The sequence below is a fragment of the Thunnus maccoyii genome, chromosome 6, assembly GCF_910596095.1.
Source record: "Thunnus maccoyii chromosome 6, fThuMac1.1, whole genome shotgun sequence".
Lineage (NCBI taxonomy): Eukaryota > Metazoa > Chordata > Actinopteri > Scombriformes > Scombridae > Thunnus > Thunnus maccoyii.
In genome coordinates this window covers 2,933,519-2,953,249 of record NC_056538.1, presented here as the reverse complement: position 1 = coordinate 2,953,249, position 19,731 = coordinate 2,933,519, and the positions used below count along the sequence as shown (strand labels likewise).

The following is a 19,731-nucleotide window of genomic DNA, read 5'->3' as shown; positions in this document are numbered from 1 at the left end:
TTTTTAGAAGAGGGGTACACATCAATCACATTGCTATAACCATGAGAGAAAAGACAATGTTCACAATAAGACTAGAATATAAGAATAAATAAATAAGAATATGACGAGGCACAATCACTGCGTGCAAACACACATCTGACTGAAAAAATTTAAACCAAAGTGGGCTAAAAGAAAATCTGAACATGTGTTTCACACAAAAGCGTCATTCTTGGAAAAAACATCATGGAGGGTCCAAGCAGAGTGAAAGAAAAAGACAAAGATGTTATTTTCTAGTGGGTGGCTCAAAGAAACCTCACTGCAACCAGACAATAAGGGCTATGGCACAGCTCTAAAGCCCTACAATATGTCCCCTGGACTACCACCTAACACAGACTGAGGGCATGTGGTTTTTAATTTAGAACTGTCATTTTAACAAAATGAGGGATCTAAAAATCATCCATAAAACTGCATATAAATAGCAAATCCAACCAAAAAAATGTCTACACTTAAGTATTGCAGTGGATTTAACACAACACATTGAATCATCCTCCAACAAAAGATCAACATACACTTAAACACAGAAAAATTGAAGGGTTTGAAAAAAAAAAAAAAAAAGCTGTAACAATGATGAGAAAATAAGAAACACTCCTCTTTGGGATTTTTCCCTCCAGAGGAATGGCTGCACAAACTCTGCGGAATGTGTTGAAAATATACCAGGAGACAAATGAGAGGTAAAGGAGGCGGTGTGTGTGCTGTGGCGGAGTATACAGTTGCATGCTGCCGAGGGAGCCAAGGAGGGGAGAGGCAAAACTCACCATGGAGTTTTAATGGCAAAACATCCCGCCCCAAAGAGGTAGGGTCTTCATGAGAAGGGGGGGGGGAGGGGGTGAAGGGGGTGGGGAATACAGAGATAGACGGAAAAACCATTATTAAACTAGCACACTTGAGCAAACACACTTTTCACATTACATACTTTTTGACGTGTCTGTTTAAGTGCACAACACATATGAGGCAGGAAACAGAATGTCTGTGCGCCAAGATGGATTTGAAAATCTGCGGGATGGCTTGATGATTCATCTGCTCAAGCTGCTCTGTAAAGTGTGATACCATATATTTGGCAGATGCAGCATGTCCACAGACTGTTTTTTTCTTCAGACATCTGTCATATTTTTCCCCCTTAACTTTAAAGGGATTGGGTACATGTGCAGAAACATGTAGGTCTGAATCCAACCGTGTAAATACGACACAGAAAAATGATGGGAAACAGTTCTGATTGTTGAGATTGAGAAAGAGTATGAAGAGTTTATCCAATTTGTATAACAACTGGGGACACCAATAAAACTAACAGCACTCAGGCATTGTTGAGACAATGAGTTGTATTTTTGCATGCCACTTCTTTTTTTAGTGCAAGTGTGTATTTATGGCTGTGCATTGTCTCGTGAATGTGCGTGCCTGTTTGGAAGTGAGGGTGTGGGCAAATGTGTATTCACTGTGATTATGTTAACAAGTACACAGTGTGTGTGTTTGTGTGTGTGTGTGTGTGCAAGAGTCATCCAGAGTGTAGTGTCTTTTTCAGGATGTATTTCTGTCTATCTGTCAGTCTGTGCGTGTTTCTTGTGTTTACAAGACATTAGGAGTGGGAGTGTGTTCCTGTGTTTATTCTGCATGTCCAGAGATAGTGACAGAGCTCCGTAAACAGTTTACAGTAAATAAGCCTTTTCCTTACAGCAATAAAGGTCCGATGAGACTGAACTCTGTCCCCGCCAGCCAACCTCCCCCAGTCATGAAAAACAGAATCCCCGGCCAAGCAAAGCACTCTGCAGCACTTCTTTATTTTATCGCTTTCGCCGCATCCGCCTGGGCCCTCCCAACGATAGCACACTGTCTCCAATTAGTCTTGGTACATGGATGTGTAGAGAAATGTTCCACCGGGAGACAGGGAGCAACAATTTGCCCTGGAATGTCTTACTCCTGGAGCGCAAGTTGACAAATGAACACACTGGTTGGTGTAATGGAGGCCCCTGGTAAACTGCCACTTATCAAAGTGCTGCAGAGGGGGGTGGACGGTCTCTACCATCTACCCTCTGCTGAGTCTATCGAAGCTGCTGAGGCCCCACTCTGGGCCTCCAGCTGGGTAAATGGATGGACACCAATGGGAGAGTGATGGACGAACGGGGTGAGATCTCCATGGGGGTAGCAAAGGCCAAGTAGGCTTTGGGGTTTACAAGATGCCGGTTTGAATTATTCCTTCCTAGTTTCTTGCAACTTATTGTTGATGGAACTTATTGTTGGTGGCTAATAGAGTAATGGGAAATAGAACTGATGCAAAAAAAGAAAGAGGACAGTTTTAAATTGAGGGGAAACAGCAGTAAACTGTTTCAGCTAATGGAGACATCCATTTAAAACTTAGTCAAAAGCTGCCTCGGTTGCTTCACATTCATCCTTTCAAGCAAGCTACACTGTGATCATGTATAAAGTAAGAAGAACATATTAGTGATTTATAATAACCTAATGGTAACAGTTGTATAATAGTAATTGAAAAGTCTTTGATTTTTAATAATGGTTTGGCACAAACCCAAATTTACTGTACTGTGGACATAAATGGTAATTTGAGCAAAATGCTAACAGAAAAGTCTCATCAGTATTACATACTGTAAACTACAGTATCCCCAAAAATATTAATATGTTCTGTGGAATAAAAGGCTGTCACTCAACCTCAGATTTCAGGTTTCTAAAGACAACTTGCTATTTGTTGCCCTATAAAAAACTTGTCACGTCAACAATACAGCTTAACAGCTAATACTCCTTTTACACAGGTGTTCAAGGGTCAAGTGTCAGTTGGAAAGTTTTGCCTAATGTCAAGCAACTTGTGCAGACAACCTGACTTAAGATCAGGTTGAGAACGGTTGCTCAGTGAAATGAGGTCAAGGTGGACCAGCGACTAACTGTCTAACATATGTTACGCATGTTGCGCTCTCTATGGGTCACTGTCAAGAGCTCTGAATGGTCACCCTTCTAATCTCGTCTGATGGTGGATACAACAACAACAGGCATTAGAAAACACTGCTGAAATTTAATCGCCTTTTGGCTTCTATCCAAACTTCTTGTGATTTATTTCATTTATTATTCAAAATTCACAGATTATCTTACAAAGTAGATATAGGTAAAAATCAATGGACATGCACTATATTGTAAACTGGGGGGGTCTTGCGTAAAAATGTCACTTTAGTCAGAATTAATAACAGATGAGTGGCCTTTCTGAAATCTACCCTGTATTATTGGGGTCGGGTTGCATTTTCCATTAAGCAATGTAGAAATTAAATGTTTTAAGGTCTTTTTAAATGAAAAAGTAAAGCTAATGGTTCAAGTATTTACTAGCATTTTATAGCAGTTTTTATCATTAATATTTGTTGCAAAGCCTGTAGGTCTTTTCTACTAGAACATGTACTAATTGTGCTTTATCGCTACAAATCAATTGTCAAAATTAATCCTGCTCAGAATAAAACTAAAGAATGAGGTCATGTTGGGGAAAACTGTCCACCATGTTGAGCTCTCAGTTCACAGTTAGGCCACAGTGCAGACAAAACACTGCCCCTTTATGTGACGCACCACCTTATCAAGCAGGTTTGGTGGAAAGGAATCCCACACAGGTCAGCGGCATGTTGGGAAACACGAGTTAAACATGGGTCAGTGGAGTAAAAGGGGTGTAAGACTGAGTGGGTGTGTTACTGAGAGGAGGCAGAGAGAGAGAGAGAGAGGGAAAGAGCCAGTAGAGAGAGAGAGAAAAAGAGTGAGCGTAATCGACCTGTGAGGGCGACGACCCCACTCCCGGAGAATAATCGTTCACACATTCATCTCTTAACCCGTTGGCCCTAATAGTGGCTCCGCCTGGGCCATTAAAAAGGGAAGGAAGTGAGGTGATTTGTGCAAATGGTTTAGTCTTGCTGCCATGTGATGCTCGCATTCTTAATGCGGCTCTCTAGCCCCCGTTCTCAGTAAGGCTCTGTAAGACAATGGCTCTAACACTGGGTTGGCTCTTATATACGCATTACAGTAATCTGAGGGCACATCTGTGGCAGGTCACAGGGTCTCGTTCATTCTCTCTCTGTCGTCTTTCTAGCTACCTCACCTGCACTCTTACTGCATTTGCTTGAAAATGTCATCAGCTGGATTTGGTCAAGGGTGGTGTTTTGTTTTTGTGTGTGACAATCTTTCCATTGGGATTTTCATTTGTGTGCGTTAAAGTCAGATTGTGTGTAGATGGGATAAGTGTGCAATAGTTTGTCTGCTTGCAAATCCCCAATTTGACACTGACAGGCATTTTGACATGTTAAATCTATCCTCACAGAGCTCTGGTGACTACAGGGACAAGTGGACTTTCCTGGGAGCTGACTGTCATTTCTCTCATAATCTCTTCTAAAGATTAAGTTCTGACTGTGACATTTCACCAAGAGGGAATCTTTTTGATTTTGTGACCAATGTCTTTTTCTTTGTTGGGGTTCAATTCATCTGGGTCAAACCCTCTGCCAAATTTGGCTGACAGGAAACAAGAGGCTGGGTCAAAGCCGACACTCCTCTCCTTGTTCGGGACTCCCCGGAGACTTTGAGGACTAGCAGAAGCTTGGCTGCTCTCCTCGACTCCCTGACCTGGCCTCGCCTGGAGGGGGGTTATCAAGCGGATGCTGAGCCACATCCGATGCTACCTCCCCATTCAGACAGGGGGAAAACACCAACATCTAAATTAAGGGGGGGGGTGGGCTCTGCTTGAACTTGTTGAGCTTGTTTGATGTTAAAAATTTGAGGCGTCTGAAGAGAAACAGCAGCATTTGTACATTGGTGGTCCGTAGGCCTGCCTGCCGGGGTCTATGAAGGTATTCCTGCAGTTGGCCTGGTCAGACAAAGGGGGTAAAAGCTTCATCAACGTGTGTGTGTGTTTGTGTGTGTGTGTGTGTGTGTGTGTCACGGCACAGTGCACACAAAGGCAGCCTGGTAGGGAATGTAGGTTAAGCAGCTGGTGTGTTCCTCTGCCGCCCTGCCAACAGGGATCTGCTCATACAGGTGTAAATACAGCTGCCGGACGCTCCTCTCTCTCTCTCTCTCTGTCTCTCTCTGTCATACACACTCACATACACATACACACTCATACATAAAAAGAGAGAGAGAGAGAGAGAGGGCTGGCTGCACAGACAGACAGATGGTGCCTGGGTACTCCTGTGTAAGTATAGCGTGAAAGCATATGATATCACCCCCCACTCTAGGGGCCAAACCTGCTGCCTCACTCTGTGTGTGTGCGTGTGTATGTGTGTGTGTGTGTGTATGTGTTTGTTTGTTGTATTGGTGCAGTCGTGTGCATGCGGGATCAAGCTGCACAGCTGCATGTCCTGATGCGTTAATACTGATGCCTCTTCTGGACTGGATGGATGGATGGATGAAGCAGCAGCCTACAAGACCTGATATCGTCCTACAGAGCCAAATAAACACTTTGAGGTGTTTCACTAACAGGTGTAATGGCTGAAAAATTTAGTATCTTAGTATGTTACTGTCAACATATCTCATGAACAAACCAAAACCAACAATGAAATGATCTATGAACAAGTATTGTGTGTGTGTATCAAAGCCTGATACATTTTATTCCTCTGTGCTACAGAGCTCCATAGTTGTCCAAAAACTATTAAAAACACATGAGGGAGCCAGACTGTTCATTGACGTGCCAGAAATACTTACTAGAACAACAAATGTGGATTAATCCGCCACTGAAAATAGTCCCCAACAAATGCGCTATTTGCTCCTGCCTGAGTAATGTTTGCCAAAAACTACAGTGACCAGCTGTTTTAGAAAGATATTTTGTTTTTTAAAAAATGAAACTGAATTCAGTTGCTGATTTATTATGGACACCTTGCTACCTTCATTGTTTTTTTCGTTGTTTTTCTTCATGCTCATTTTGTAGGCTGTATTTTGTAGTGAGGTTGGGGTGTGCTATATATTCCTGAGAGGTGTTTTTAATATTTAGTCTACTCTCCTTGTTATGAAAGAGGTGGACAAAATAGTAGAAACACCTCTATATTTGTGACCCTTTTTTAAAAGATTCATCTTCAGAAGGAGCCAATGAGCTTGGGGCTGACAGCAGGATAAGGAAGTCAGAAGTATTGACAGATAGATTAACACATTCTTGGTCTTTGGTCTTGGCCATGGGATTTGTTGACAACAAAATACATAGAATAAGTCTTGCATCATCCCTATAAGAAAGTTTATGAATTTTTTACACATTTTTATTGCTGAAAATGAGCTGAGAAGAGTATTCATTGACAAATTCACCATTCAACTAGATTATTTTTTGCTGTACTCTATCGCCAGTTCATTTCAAAGTAATTCAACAAATAGTAAGTAGTACATTCTAAACACTGAGTCCTGTAGATCTCATAGAGGAAAATCTTTGGTCAGAAAGTTCTTAATAGAAGTCAAAATTCTGCCAATTTTAGAATATTTTCTATTTAGACAGAGGGTTTTGTTTATACTTGTGAAATTAAAGTATTGAAAAACACTAAGTGACAGACAATGAATATCTTGCAAGTGCACAAAAGTAAGCACTTAGCATCAGTCAAGATAAATGAATGAATGCATAAATGAAAGTACTGATTATTGCTTACTACCAAAGATGAAGGCAAAATAATGAAACTACACCGCACTGCCAGAGACAGAAAAAAAATGTTGCAATAACTGATTAGCACTTAGATTGACACAAAAGAAAAGGGACAAAGTAACACAAATAATTAGCAATGAGAGCTTAGTATGTATAGAGAAAGGATGTAGAAAATAAAAGCATCATAGCAAAAATGTGTAGCACCCAAGCAGATACAGCACAAATAAAATAAAAAAAAAACACCAGCTGAAAAAAGAATGTTTCATATTGACAGATTATAAAACCAGATGAAAAAACAGCCTTCTTTTTGACTGAGTTTGGCTAATGATGCTGTAAAACTATAAATGAACACCTGACAGCTCTCACTGAATGGTGAATTAGGACATCTTTAAGTAAAGAAGTTTAATTTAGACCTATCAGACCTACTGTATGTTTTGAACCCTCCACACTATATGACGTTAAATATTACAACTGCTAAACCAAATGCAAACCACTGAGCACCAGGACATGATACTAAATATACCAAAGCAGGACACCACTGCAGCCCATAAGCGTTAATACATTTTACAAACCAAATGAACTTTGCAGGTCATCCTAATGATTTAAAAAATGGCCTGATGTTGTTTATGTTGACCGCAGGATCAGGTCTCTATTTTCATCCTCAAAGCTCACTTATCAAATATCACAGGGAAATAAATCCCTGTCCGTCTGTTTGAATCATTATAGCATTTCCCATTCAAACAGGACATGAAAATTACATTTAAATGAAAATATTAAAATCTACCCATATTTGTGGAGCCACCTGTACTGTATGTAAATGCGCTTAGCAAAGGCCTGTACTCACTGATGGTCCTAAAACGACATAATTGCAATGCATGGCGAAGATCCAGGTGAAAAAAAAAAAAAGAGAGAGAGACTGAGAGGACAGAGGTTCATGAGAGCAGAGCTCACAGCTAAGCTCGAAGTATTCACTGCTGGCAAGGTTACACTGCATTTAATATGACTTGAATATCATTCTAACTTATTCACAGAGTGTGTTTATAGTCTTGTGAAGCATGATGTCTTTTATCCGCTTTCCAAACAACCTGCGGAACAACTTCGCATGTGTATTGTGCTTCATTACCCTATGCAAAAAAGTGGTGGCCTGAGACAAAAGAAGTCCATGAGCATCAGGTGAATGTGTGAGAGGAAAAGCTTTGGCCTACACAAGTCTACTGATGACTAAATACTGTAGAAAAATAAGTATGATTAAAGGTTTACTTAGTAAACACATATTGTAAATTAAAAAGGTTTGAGGCTCCAATTACCCTCTTTTATATTGAAGCTTTCAGTTGTGTCTTCTGCCATGCTTTGTATCTGGATTAGTTTTTTTTAACGACAAGGCCTACTTCTCAAACATGACCACAATGACCTACTGATACATGTAGTACACATTCATACACACAGTATCCATGGAACATTTTTTAGCACCGGCATTCTGTGCATGTTTGACATAGTGCTTATGTCATGTGGGTGGAAAAGTTAGCAGTAACAGTTTATGTCCAAAAGCAGCTGGACTGAAGCATCAGAAATTTGAAGAAAATATTCAGTTTTCTTGTAATGCGTTACAACATTAATAAGGATAAACAGTAACACTTTATTTTCACCTGTCTGTTTAGCATTTGTGAGCCGCAAACAATTAATAAAAGGTTTATTACACACTATAACACATTTAAGGACATTTTAAGTGTTTTTTTTATCAACTATAATTCATCTTGTGATACATCTGTAACTAGTATATAAACAGATAATGAATGACAGACAATGTAACACAGTTTTAATTATATAAATAAATACAAAATATGAAGTATTTGTTTATCTTATTAATTATCAATCCATTTTTTAAATTCTCTATAACAACTGAGCAAACTCTTGCATCTTTCTTCTTACTTATGACAGTCATGAGATTTGTCTGAAAGCCTCAGGAGAAATCTAGTACCTTGAGTTAACAAACTCCTATTCCAGAGGTCAAAAAAGAACCTTCTTCATGAGTATTAATCATTTTAATCACATATATGAACAGTAAACCTGCAGTGAATGAGTTGCACATGTGTACAGTATAAACTGTGAAATGTTTTATAACACACTATAAGGATTGACTCATCTGTGTCATAATATATCATTACATATGATTACAGCTGTTATCAGTCATTCAAAAGCTAAAATGTCCTTATGTCCACATACAATTATTTTAGTATTTACACTATATACTGCTCATAAATACTACTGTAAATATGGGTAATTAAAATAAATGTTTATGAGTGATGACTGACTAAAGGAACACTATTATATTACACTATAACCACTAAAAAACAATTGTTATGATTTGTTCTACTAGTTATTGATTCTGTGGTGGGATTATTCTATACTATAGCTGTGGAACACATGTGCTTTATAAAGTGGAGTTCCTGCAGAGAAAGTTGGTGTGTGTGTGTGTGTGTGTTACCTACCCGCTGCGTTTGGTGATGGTGCCCAGGGTCATGGGCTGTTTGATCTGAGCCAGAGGCAGCACCACAGTGAGACTGGGTAGAGGGGACAGCCGCGGGTTCCCCATGTTGTTATTGGTGAAGTTGTTGTACGAATCCTGGCTGCTCAGCTTGGCTGGAAAAACACAGAGATGCTAGATTATTAAAAGTGTTTTTTTTTTTTTTTTTAAATAGTACTGGATGTTCCACTGGACAGCAAGGTCAGAGAAATGTCCTTTTTTCATAGATTTGGGGTGGAACATAACAGACAAATACAGTATGTCAAGAGCCTTCCCAGGTAATGCTCTCAAAATACTGAGAATCACATTATGAACGCTGGTACAAGCTTTTATACATATTTCATTTTTCATTGCTCAGCGGTTCCTTTTTCAGTTCAGTGGTCTTTACAGATGCTAATTCTCAGCACTGCTCACTTGGAATGGAATTAAAAAAAATTTATCTGTCTTCAAACTGGGCAGGCAGACCACCAGAAGACCTTGTTTAGGGAACTGAAACACCTTTCACTCCAAGGAAAAAAAGCCCTGTTTGAATACTGTGTTAAGATTTTTTTTTCTCCCAAGCCCTCACACACACACACACACACACACACACACACACACACACACACACACACACACACACACACACACACACACACACACACTACCCCGGGTTCAAGGCCTCCTGTGGAATGATTGGAAATAACCAGCTCAAGATGCTACATTACAAAGGCTCTAGCTGTGCTTCTAGTTCCTGGCAGTCTGTTAATCAAGGCCAATCAACAGGCCCTACACACTGGCTCAACACACACACACACACACACACACACACACAGATGAGCCAAAGAAACACATCTCATCTCACATATCCCATGCAGCTCCAGCCAAACATAATCAGGTGATGTCAAAGGGCTTCTTAAAGGCCTAATGACCTTAACCAGCTACATCAGGGAGACAGGCTGCTAGTTCACTTTCTATTTCACTTCACACAGACAGTTAGCCTCCACCTTACTGGACAACACATTTCAACACTTTCTGTGTGCACATCAGGCAGAGTTCATCTCTGACAGGAAAAGCAGGGCAGAGACTTGTCTCAGTAGGCAAATCAATTTGCCTACTGAGACAAAAGATTTTTCCATTTATATCGTTGTAGCTATTCCTTTCATGTCTTTGGTTGTATTCTGACATTATTAGACTTTTTTTCAAATCAATGAGCAGGACTGATCTATGTGTTTTGCATCAATATGATATGTGATATTTGATATAAATATACTTTGATTATCAGGTTCTGAATTTTTTGGTCTAGCCCAAAACAGGCTTTACTATTTGTTTTTTTTATATCTACAAACAGCTTCTGAAGTGATTTTTAACAAAGTCTATCTTATTACAATATACTGTATATTAAAACTGCAATATAAAATTGCATATACCATAACATTTTAGCCATTCCACCCATTCCTATTTACTATCTAGGAATTTTGGCTGTAACTAATCATTTCTTATTCTTATCATATAACATCAGATTCCATCAATTGAATTGCATGATCTTTAAAATGTCAAAAAATAGTTTAAAAACACATTTTTCCAGGGCACAAGTTCAAGCCTTCAAGTTGACTGTTTTATATAACCAACAGTAACAATATTCACTCCACAGTGAATTCTAACATTTGAAAAGCCAAAAAAATCAGAAATATGCAGATTTTTTTGCTTAATTCATGACTTCAACAATGAACTGTGAGGATTTATTAATCATGTCAGCACCTCCAGAAGCCATCCTGTCTTCTTCGCAGTGCATAAGAGGACTGCAGATATTTAAAAGATTCACATTCCATCATTGCTAAATCCAGTTTCTATATAACAGAGGATTTTTTTTGTTTTCGAGAAGAAGCTTTCATACTTCAATTGTAATTTGTCACGACCTTCACAACATTCTGTAAAGCTGCTTCACCCAAATTGAACAGAAACATACAAATATATTTTTTTTCCAATGTTGTGACCATCTCAGTTCCCCTCCACTGTATTGATCATCTCTAAACTTGGACAAATAAAACTAAAACTATCTAACTACAACTAGAGATACGTTAAACAATAAGTTGTTGTTGTTTTTTAAGGCAACTCTTCAATACAATGAGAGAAAACACAGTTACATATAAACAGTTACATAGAAACATCCAACTATAGGGGATTGGAAATGTGGATTATAAAACAAATATGTTTGTAATCCTATGACAATGCCTACAACCAAAAAAAAGTGTATCCTGCTGATTCAATGGGCAGCCCAAGGAAAATTCCAAGTTCAAGTGCTTTCAAAAGAAATAAAGAGCAAACCTGTGGGTGCACCACAATACACTCTCTGAATGTTTTCCTTGTTCCATTTGTTGCCTTAATAGATGAGTGACAGCCGCGTAACATAAAGGAATGAAAAGGAGGGAGGGGGGGAACACGGAGACAAAGAAAACAAGGCGGACATCAAAGGTTACAATAAAGGTAGAGGAGGAGAGTGCCTTGTCATTATTTGGAAGGAGCGATCGAGAGGAGGCTGAATGCGAGCGGAAAGGGACTGCTGAGTGTTTTGGTCCAGTCTTTTAGATCATTAACGTGTAGCTCTGAGTTTCATTAGTCCTGCCAAACCTCCGCTTTGTGGTCCTCCAAAGGGCTGTCTCTTAGACCTCCGCTGGCCAACAATACTGCATGACCTTCGGAGGGGGAGAGGAGACCATTACACAAACCTGTCCTTCATTTCCCTCTGTTCCTCTCTTGGTCAGACTAACAGAGGTCTGTACCGGGGCAGCTCCTGAAAGCCTTTCACATTTCAAAAAGTGCTACACCCCCAGAGCCTGGGCAGCCACCTTTTGTGTTGAGGGGAAGGGGGGGGCAGATGATGAAAAAAAGTCTGTACAGGAAGCAGCCTGAAAAGCCATAATGGTGCTTCACCTAAGAGGGGAGTGGAGGGTGAGGATTGGAGGAGAGGGGGTGTTGATGAATTTAGCATCCTCATCCAAAACGGACATTTCACTTTTGCTCTACTGACATTATTCCTAGTCACCCCCCCTCCTAAAAAATAAACCTTGGTATGGATTGTAGAGCAGGTGTGGCCCGACTGAGACAGGGGGAGGATGATCACTGTTGACCAAACCATCACACCGTCCTGTCACTCAAAGTCAAGGGGTCTCAAACTGTCACATCCCCCCCCCAGACGGTAAAGACAAGTTAGCCTGGAACGTGTTAGAGATCACGCACCAGGAGAAGATGATACCTGAAAAGACAGCTTGGATGGCTGAGAGACAGACAGCAAGTGTGTCTGTGTCTGTCTGTGTCTGTGTGTGTGTGTGTGTGTGTCTGTGTCTGTGTCTGTGTGTGTGTGTAGTAAAGTGTAGAGTGAAAAACAAGTGAAGAGGAGTGGGGGACTGTGATCAAGAGGAAGTATTTTCTTAGTATTTATTAAAGTTATCTTGAAAATATTGTCACACTCTTCAATGACTTTTGAACCAAGAGTTCAATGTTATTTCTTTTGTTTCTGTTAAATCATTTTAGCGACATTGTTGCACAAACCGCAACAAGATTTCATCATTCAGAGGGAACTTATCTGTGTTTTTATCTCCTCACTCTCTTTTTTACGTCAGTCAAACTAATCTTTGATGGATAAATTAGAAGTACACACTGAACTGTGATGTGGTGATAATTAAGTCGTGATTTTTTCATCACAGTACAAAAGGTGTTATTTCACCTGACGAAGCTCAAACTGGCCTCCTTGAGCATGTGTGTACACCAAAACCACATTTACTGTAAGAAATAAATGCCATATAGTGTAAAACACATTTTTCTAGAGAGCTCAATATGATATGTTGAATAGAAAAATAATGTGAATGTAACATTATTGTTCATTTGACTGTGAGTATTTCATTCTGCAGTCTGAACACCTCCATTTAATATAATTGAAATTGTGCATTAGAAGCTTTTATTGACTGTTATGAGCTCAATTGTTATTATTTTTATTCATTTTGTTTTTATTTTCCCATGTTGCATCATTCTCCTGCGTTTATGTTCTTTATTGTGGACAAAATGGATATGAGTGCTATAATCTAAATAACTACTGATGCCATTTCCAACATTTGATGACAGTGACACATGGAAGTGATACGGTAACACTGATGCATGTAGTGAATTATAGTAACTACCTGTGCTGTGATCAGTGCGGCCGTATGAATAATAGCAACGGGCGATGATGACTGCTTTGCTGTTGTTAAAAAGACGTTACTGATGCAATTCTGATTAATTGCACGTCTTTGCTGTTGTTTTCATAGACGGGGTGGTGGAGCAGACATATGCAAACAACTAATTAAGGGTGTGTCTACATCACTGTATGGCTAACAGTTGGAGTGGAAATCAGGCCTGTGCACGTGTGCACAAAATTCACAAAGGCTGACATTTATAAAACAGAACCATGTGTACACTCGGCTTTATAAATCTGATGAGGAGAGCGTGCGTGCATATTTTTTTGCATTATGCATGCTCAGAGTTTTATACTTAGAAATGAGTCAGAATTGAAAGATTTGAAATTAAGATTAAGACATAACTGATCACTGTCAGGTTGCAGCCCAAGAGACACCAAAAAAAACACTAAATCTAGTCTGATTATTTAAATGCTTTTGCCATCTTTATCACCACTATTAGCTCTTATTTTTAACATCATTACTATTAGTACCACTCATACTTTAACATTATTTGAAACTACTGCTTTTAGTACTACTGATGTAGGAGCCAAGCTTTGTTTCAAAGTTATCTTCTAACTTCACAGACTTGTTGCACGTTCTCTACTACTGCTGGAGTACCTGGATATTATTTACAATCAGTTCAACTTGAGAGACAAAGTCTGCAGAAAAAGGAAGCTGCAGAGGAAAAAAGGCTGACCAATGCTAATATGAAAAGAGAGAGAGAGTGAGAGAGCGAGGGAGACAGATGAGAAGCGTCTGGCAGACAGATAGCTCTAGACGGAGGCCATGATTTGATTAATGACCGGGGCGTGATGTGCCCAAGCACTGATACATGACATCCCCATGGAAAGAAGATCCATCAATGCAAATCCAGCTCCGTCGCCGTCGTCCAGAGAAAAACTCTGACCCTGCCAAAAAGTCACTGTCACCTGACCCTCGTCTCTCTCTCTCTCTCTCTCCCTTAATCCAACCATCCATCCAGCTCTCCTCTATCCATCTGTCCATCCATCCCTCCCTGTCTCAACAGCATTTGCATTCTCTTCTCGCATTAAGCTTCTCTCTCTCTATCCTTCGCGCTCTTTCTCTCTCCTCAGCCGCCCCGTGTCACGCTATCTCATGTTTCTCTCCCCTCTTTTAATACCTCATTTGCATCCAATACAAGCAGGCAGCTTCCAATGAGGAGCCGACGTGCGAAAAGGACAAGCTCTGAAGACTGTGTGTGTCCACACGAACACTGTGTCTTATTTGAATTGTTCTGCCAGAGAGGATATTTCAGTCAAAGAGATGGAAAAGATGCAAGCTGGACTGGAGAGGAACTGGGTTGGGGAGTGTTAGGAGGCAGCAGGTTTGGCAGGTGACATGTTGAGTGATGCTCTGGGAATTAGAAGAGACCTTGGACCTGAAGATGATATTGCAGCTGTGAGACGGAGGGGTAGAGAAAGAGAAGGAGCGTGGAAGACAAGGAAAAAAGCTACGACGTCCCATTAGGGGAATACTTTTATGGTTTTGTCTAGGCTTTGTGCTTTTGAAGATATTTTTGGATTGAAGCTGATATTTTGTGCCAATACTACTTTTCGTGACCAAAAAGATAAAAATCTCTTTCTGAGTGCAGATGCCAATAGTTGTATAGTGTAATAAAAACTTTGTGCCAGCTCATCAAAATATTCCAAAGAGCTGTACTCTTGTCAGAGTGGAAATCTTTAAATCATAATCAGACGCTACACCTCTTCACTGAAACTCATGTTAATGGAATCCTGTTAGGGATTAACAGCTGTGTACAGCGTTCATTCAAGATGCATGTTCAAAATGCACTTTAACTCTACTGCCAACTCTGGAGGTGTTCAACTACATTTTCCTTTTACATTCTGACCAATTCTTGAATTTAAAAAATCATTTATTACAATATTGTGGTGCAGAGTAGAAGTCTTTACGGGTCCACTCAGGAGAGTCCATAAGATTTCTGACAAGGGAACTGAAAATGAACTGATTTTAGGAAAATCAGTCGTCTACATATTTACGCTGTTAAATTAATTTTGGAGTTTGATTCACAGAGATTATTATTAATTTATATTAAATAAAATAGAATAAATAAGTTTGAACATTGTCTTTTGTTGATTTGCTACAGAAGGTTTTCTTGTTGGTACAGGAGGTGGAATAGGATTTTTAGTTATTATATGTTATCTGTGTTGGAAGCATATAAACATTATTTTTGTTTCACTGATTTTACACTCCTTCTTATTATTACTATATTACTGCTCTTCCCCAGTGCAGCTGCGTGTTAACTGATAGAGTTGAAGCGCATCAGGCTGCTGCAGGTGTTTGTGTTCTCTTTGTCTTCGGGTCGACCGCGTTTTGGAACGGGTCTGTTATGTTCTGGTCTATCTGGGTCGGGTCTGGCTGTGCTCAGGTCCCTCTGGGGTCAGATCTCTCTCTTTTGAAAATCAATTTATGCGTGTCAGGTTCGTGTAGGTTTTCCACAGATCCGTTTCGGGGTTGTGTCTGACGTTTTGGACCCATGAAGACCTCTAGTGCAGAGATCTTTGTCAGTCTTATATCTGTGAACCAGACTTTTATTTGCCTAAAATTGCTGTACTGAAAACAATTACTACAACATTCATATTTAGTAGTGTCTGGTAAAGAAATGAAAATACTAGCTGTGACAGAGAAATGAAACTCCATCACACAGGAAGTGGAGGACACGCTGTCTGTTTAAAATTAAACCTCACTTCCTATTGGCTGAAATATGTCCACAGCCACAAGTATTGACAGTCGGATGCTTAGACAGACTTGTGTGCTTGTTTACTGAAGTCCCTTTCTTTAACGCATCTATAATGTAAATATGGTGACAATTTTACATGTCAAAAAAAAAAAATCCAACAAATTTCCCAAATTAAGGTATAGAAAAAAAATATCAAAAGCTGTAACTCGGCACTGATATCGAACTAGTTCTTTAATAACTGACTGATATCGGCAAACCTGTATCAGTCGATCCCACTTTCCACCATTCATTCCATGATAGTCCAAGTTTCCCAGACATGTTAAAGGAGGGAGGGATTAAAGCAGGGGAAAGGAAGAAGAATGAAGAGTGAGGGAGGGAGGGAGGGCGGGGGGACTGTAGTGTTTCTGTGCAGGAGGAGAAAGCTGCTCTACCATCCCAATTCCCCAAAGTATCATTATTAAAACACTCACTTCCACAGGAGGAGGAAAGAGAAGGAGAAAGAAAAAAAACAGAAGGGAGGAGAAGAGAGAGAGAGAGATGGACGGCGGGGAGGGCTTAAAAGGGTCGGACATAAAGGGGGAGGGCAAAAATAAAAAGAAGGAGCGGGGATCCCCCACTGGACAGAGTAAAAACAAATTAAAAGAGCCCTTATAAAACACAGATGCTGCAAAGAAAATAAACTTCACAAGATTTACTGTTTTGCAAAGGAATCGGAAGACCGGTGGAAAAGCCATCAAGTCTTTTTTTTTTTTTTTTCTCCTCCTCCTCCCCCCCCCTTTTTTCTTCTTCTCTCAGGTAACGGTGCGGCGCAGGGATCTATCTACTCGGTTTTCCTTTCTCCCCTCTTTTCTCTTTGTACGGTGATCTTGCTTGTCTGCTATTTTCAGTCGGAGTTAAGAGTCGAGGTCAGGCCGGCCTGTGTGAAAATGGCTTCCTGCCCGGTCCCCCGCTCCCAAACCGCAAGCTAACGGGGAGGTTTTATTAACAGCCCTATTTGGGAACATTTTTTGAACGTTTTGTATTTTTATTGACGTTTCTCATGTCAGGGAGCTAAAAAAAAAAAACAAAAAAAAACACAACAGACGCTCAACAACTGCACACACACACACACACACAAAAAAAATTCCCAGGACATAATTTTGTCATAAAACTTCAGAGCTAAATAAAGGAAAGAAAGTGAGATTTCAAGTGTGTAACATGTTCAGAGTAGACTGTGTTGTAATGAAGAGGAAAAACCAGCAGCTGAAAGAAGAAAAAAAAAATACATGCAAAAACACACGACAAACAGCCAAACATAATCACGAGAAAACAATCAGGTGAGAGGAACGCGTGCAAACATGAAAACACACACACACACACACACACACACACAAACAGCACCCTGAAATCAGATCTACAAGTTTACAGCATGTCAGTATTTACAAGGCTTCATCAGACAGGAATGAGTCGCCAGCAAGAAGGGGCTGGGAGGGGGGTCAGACAGCTCCACTGGATCAGATGACACCCACACTCTAACCATATGTGTGTGTGTGTGTGTGTGTGTGTGTAGCCATCATATGATTTGGGTCAAGGAGCTAGTACCTCACAGTAAAGAGGAACGGGTTATGGCCAATGATTGGATGTTTGGGGAAAGCAGGAGAGGGAGGTGGGGTGGAACACAGATGCACATACACACCGTACACACACTTACAAACCAATTTAGAGGGAGCGGGACGGGGGAGAGAGAGAGAGCTGCAGAAAGACAGGATGCATCAGATGTTTTCTGTGTTGTTCTCTACTGTTTTTCCCTCAACTGAACATGACGGAGTGGGAACTTTAAACTTCTGCACCAGTAAATAACAGAAGGATAAATAATAATGATAAATCGCTAATGTCTACTAGAAGAAAAACATGAAATAAATATAACAAAGTCTGAAAGCAGAGTCGTTCATAAACAACCGTTCACAATCATTTCACACTTTTTTCATCATCTATAACATATATGGCTCCGTTTTTTGGTGTGGACACATGCTTTGTAGAAAAAAAGAGGTGGGAGGAGGCTCCTTTTTTAATTTCATCTTGTTTTTTGAAAGTAGGTGATGATAAAAATGCAGATATGAGTTCATTTGACTAAATCGGGATTTTGAAGGCCCGAATTTTTTTAGTTTTAAAACTGCAAATATGATGAAGATATTCAATAATTTAGTACAATATAACTATAGCAATAATATTAGAAATATAAGCTGAGTTGTTTTCACACTGAAATCTATGTGTATTTAAACCTTTATTCTATGCAAAGCCTGTAAAATAAAGTACACTAGAACACTAAAATCCTCCATCAGACGTGAGACTAATGTCATTTATTTTAGGGGGGTTTGGCAGGACCATATAAAGAGGTAATATATTAAGATGTATATTCTGGTATTAAATAACAGCCTTACGCTGACTGTGTCTATGTCTAATGCATCTTTTGAATTAATTCTGGTAACAGGTGTTAAAGACTGCCTCATAAAATATGATTCAAATAAAAAAGGAATAAAACTTTAAATTCTGAGCCATCACCTTGGTTACACACTTCTCCATAAGAAAATGTTTTCAATTACAATTCATTTCATTAGGCTAAAATGAGTTTCTTACCATCATCTGGGGGATAAGGAGGCAGGAGAAGGATAAGGAAGAAATACCATTAATGTCTTCTACTGCAATGCAACACAGGAGAATCATATGGAAGCACTGAACACAACGTTTCCCACAAACACAGACAACTTTGATATCGATTTTTTTTTTTTTTTCTCAATCAGAATCGAGACCTTTGTCGGTTGATTTGATTACAAACAGATCAGTAGTGTGCTTGGAGCTAAATGAGAAGAAGCCTGCTGACCTCCCCGATCAGATTGGAGATTGGCTGCATCCGTCGTCTGTCTGGATTTAAATGCTTCTCCTTTTAGAACCCCGTGGTCCGAAGCAGAGGAAACAATAAGAGAGACAGAGGAGATAATGAAACGTCTGCGCCGCTGTCACAGCCATCCTGCACCGTCTTTATGAGCAACTGGATGAAAATCATGAGGTCAAACTGAAATGTTCATCATTTCCTTCATGATCATAATACTGAAGCAGTGACTAATAGTGATTTTCCCGCAGTTAAAGCAGAGCCAGGGTTCACTGTGCTCTTTTCTTTAATGAGGCTGCTAATTTGTCAATTATTTTATCACAGCAGCCCTGTCTTCCAAAGCCCACTCACGCTCTATACTGAATCCAAACACACAAACACACACACACAACCACGCATGCAGATCTGATTTAATTTCTCCATTCAAAAATGACCCTGATCTAATGCTGATTGATTGACATTGCAGTTATGTTCAGCTGCGACAGAAGCTCTATTTCAATAGCTGGTAACAACCGCAGGGCTGCTTTGATCCAAATTTAGCCGGCAGAGTTTTGACAGCATCCCAGTCTAAATAAATGGCGTGTCAAAAACACTTAGACATGATAGGAGTAAACACAGGATTTAAGAGTAAAGAAGGACAAGCTTTCTTCTCGGGAACGTTGCCATTTTCAATCTCTTCTGATAAATGGGAATCAATATTAGTGATATTTTGTCATGCTCAGAAACGAGTTAGTTGACTGCAACAATTAGGACAATATTACTGTAATTTTTTTTATTAATTTAACAATAACGTCAGACGGTTCAATT

The 19,731-nt window shown here is 39.8% G+C and overlaps 1 protein-coding gene across 6 annotated transcripts in view; it reads right to left on the bottom strand.

The window, feature by feature from the left end:
* The window catches only part of bcas3 (BCAS3 microtubule associated cell migration factor), a 361,503-nt gene that overhangs the window by 259,780 nt on the left and 81,992 nt on the right, over positions 1 to 19,731 (bottom strand). For all 6 annotated transcript variants that reach the window (XM_042413571.1, XM_042413572.1, XM_042413575.1 and 3 more), the window contains one exon: positions 9,109 to 9,259. In XM_042413571.1, the coding sequence (XP_042269505.1) occupies positions 9,109 to 9,259 (151 nt within the window). The remainder of the gene's footprint in view (positions 1 to 9,108; positions 9,260 to 19,731) is intronic.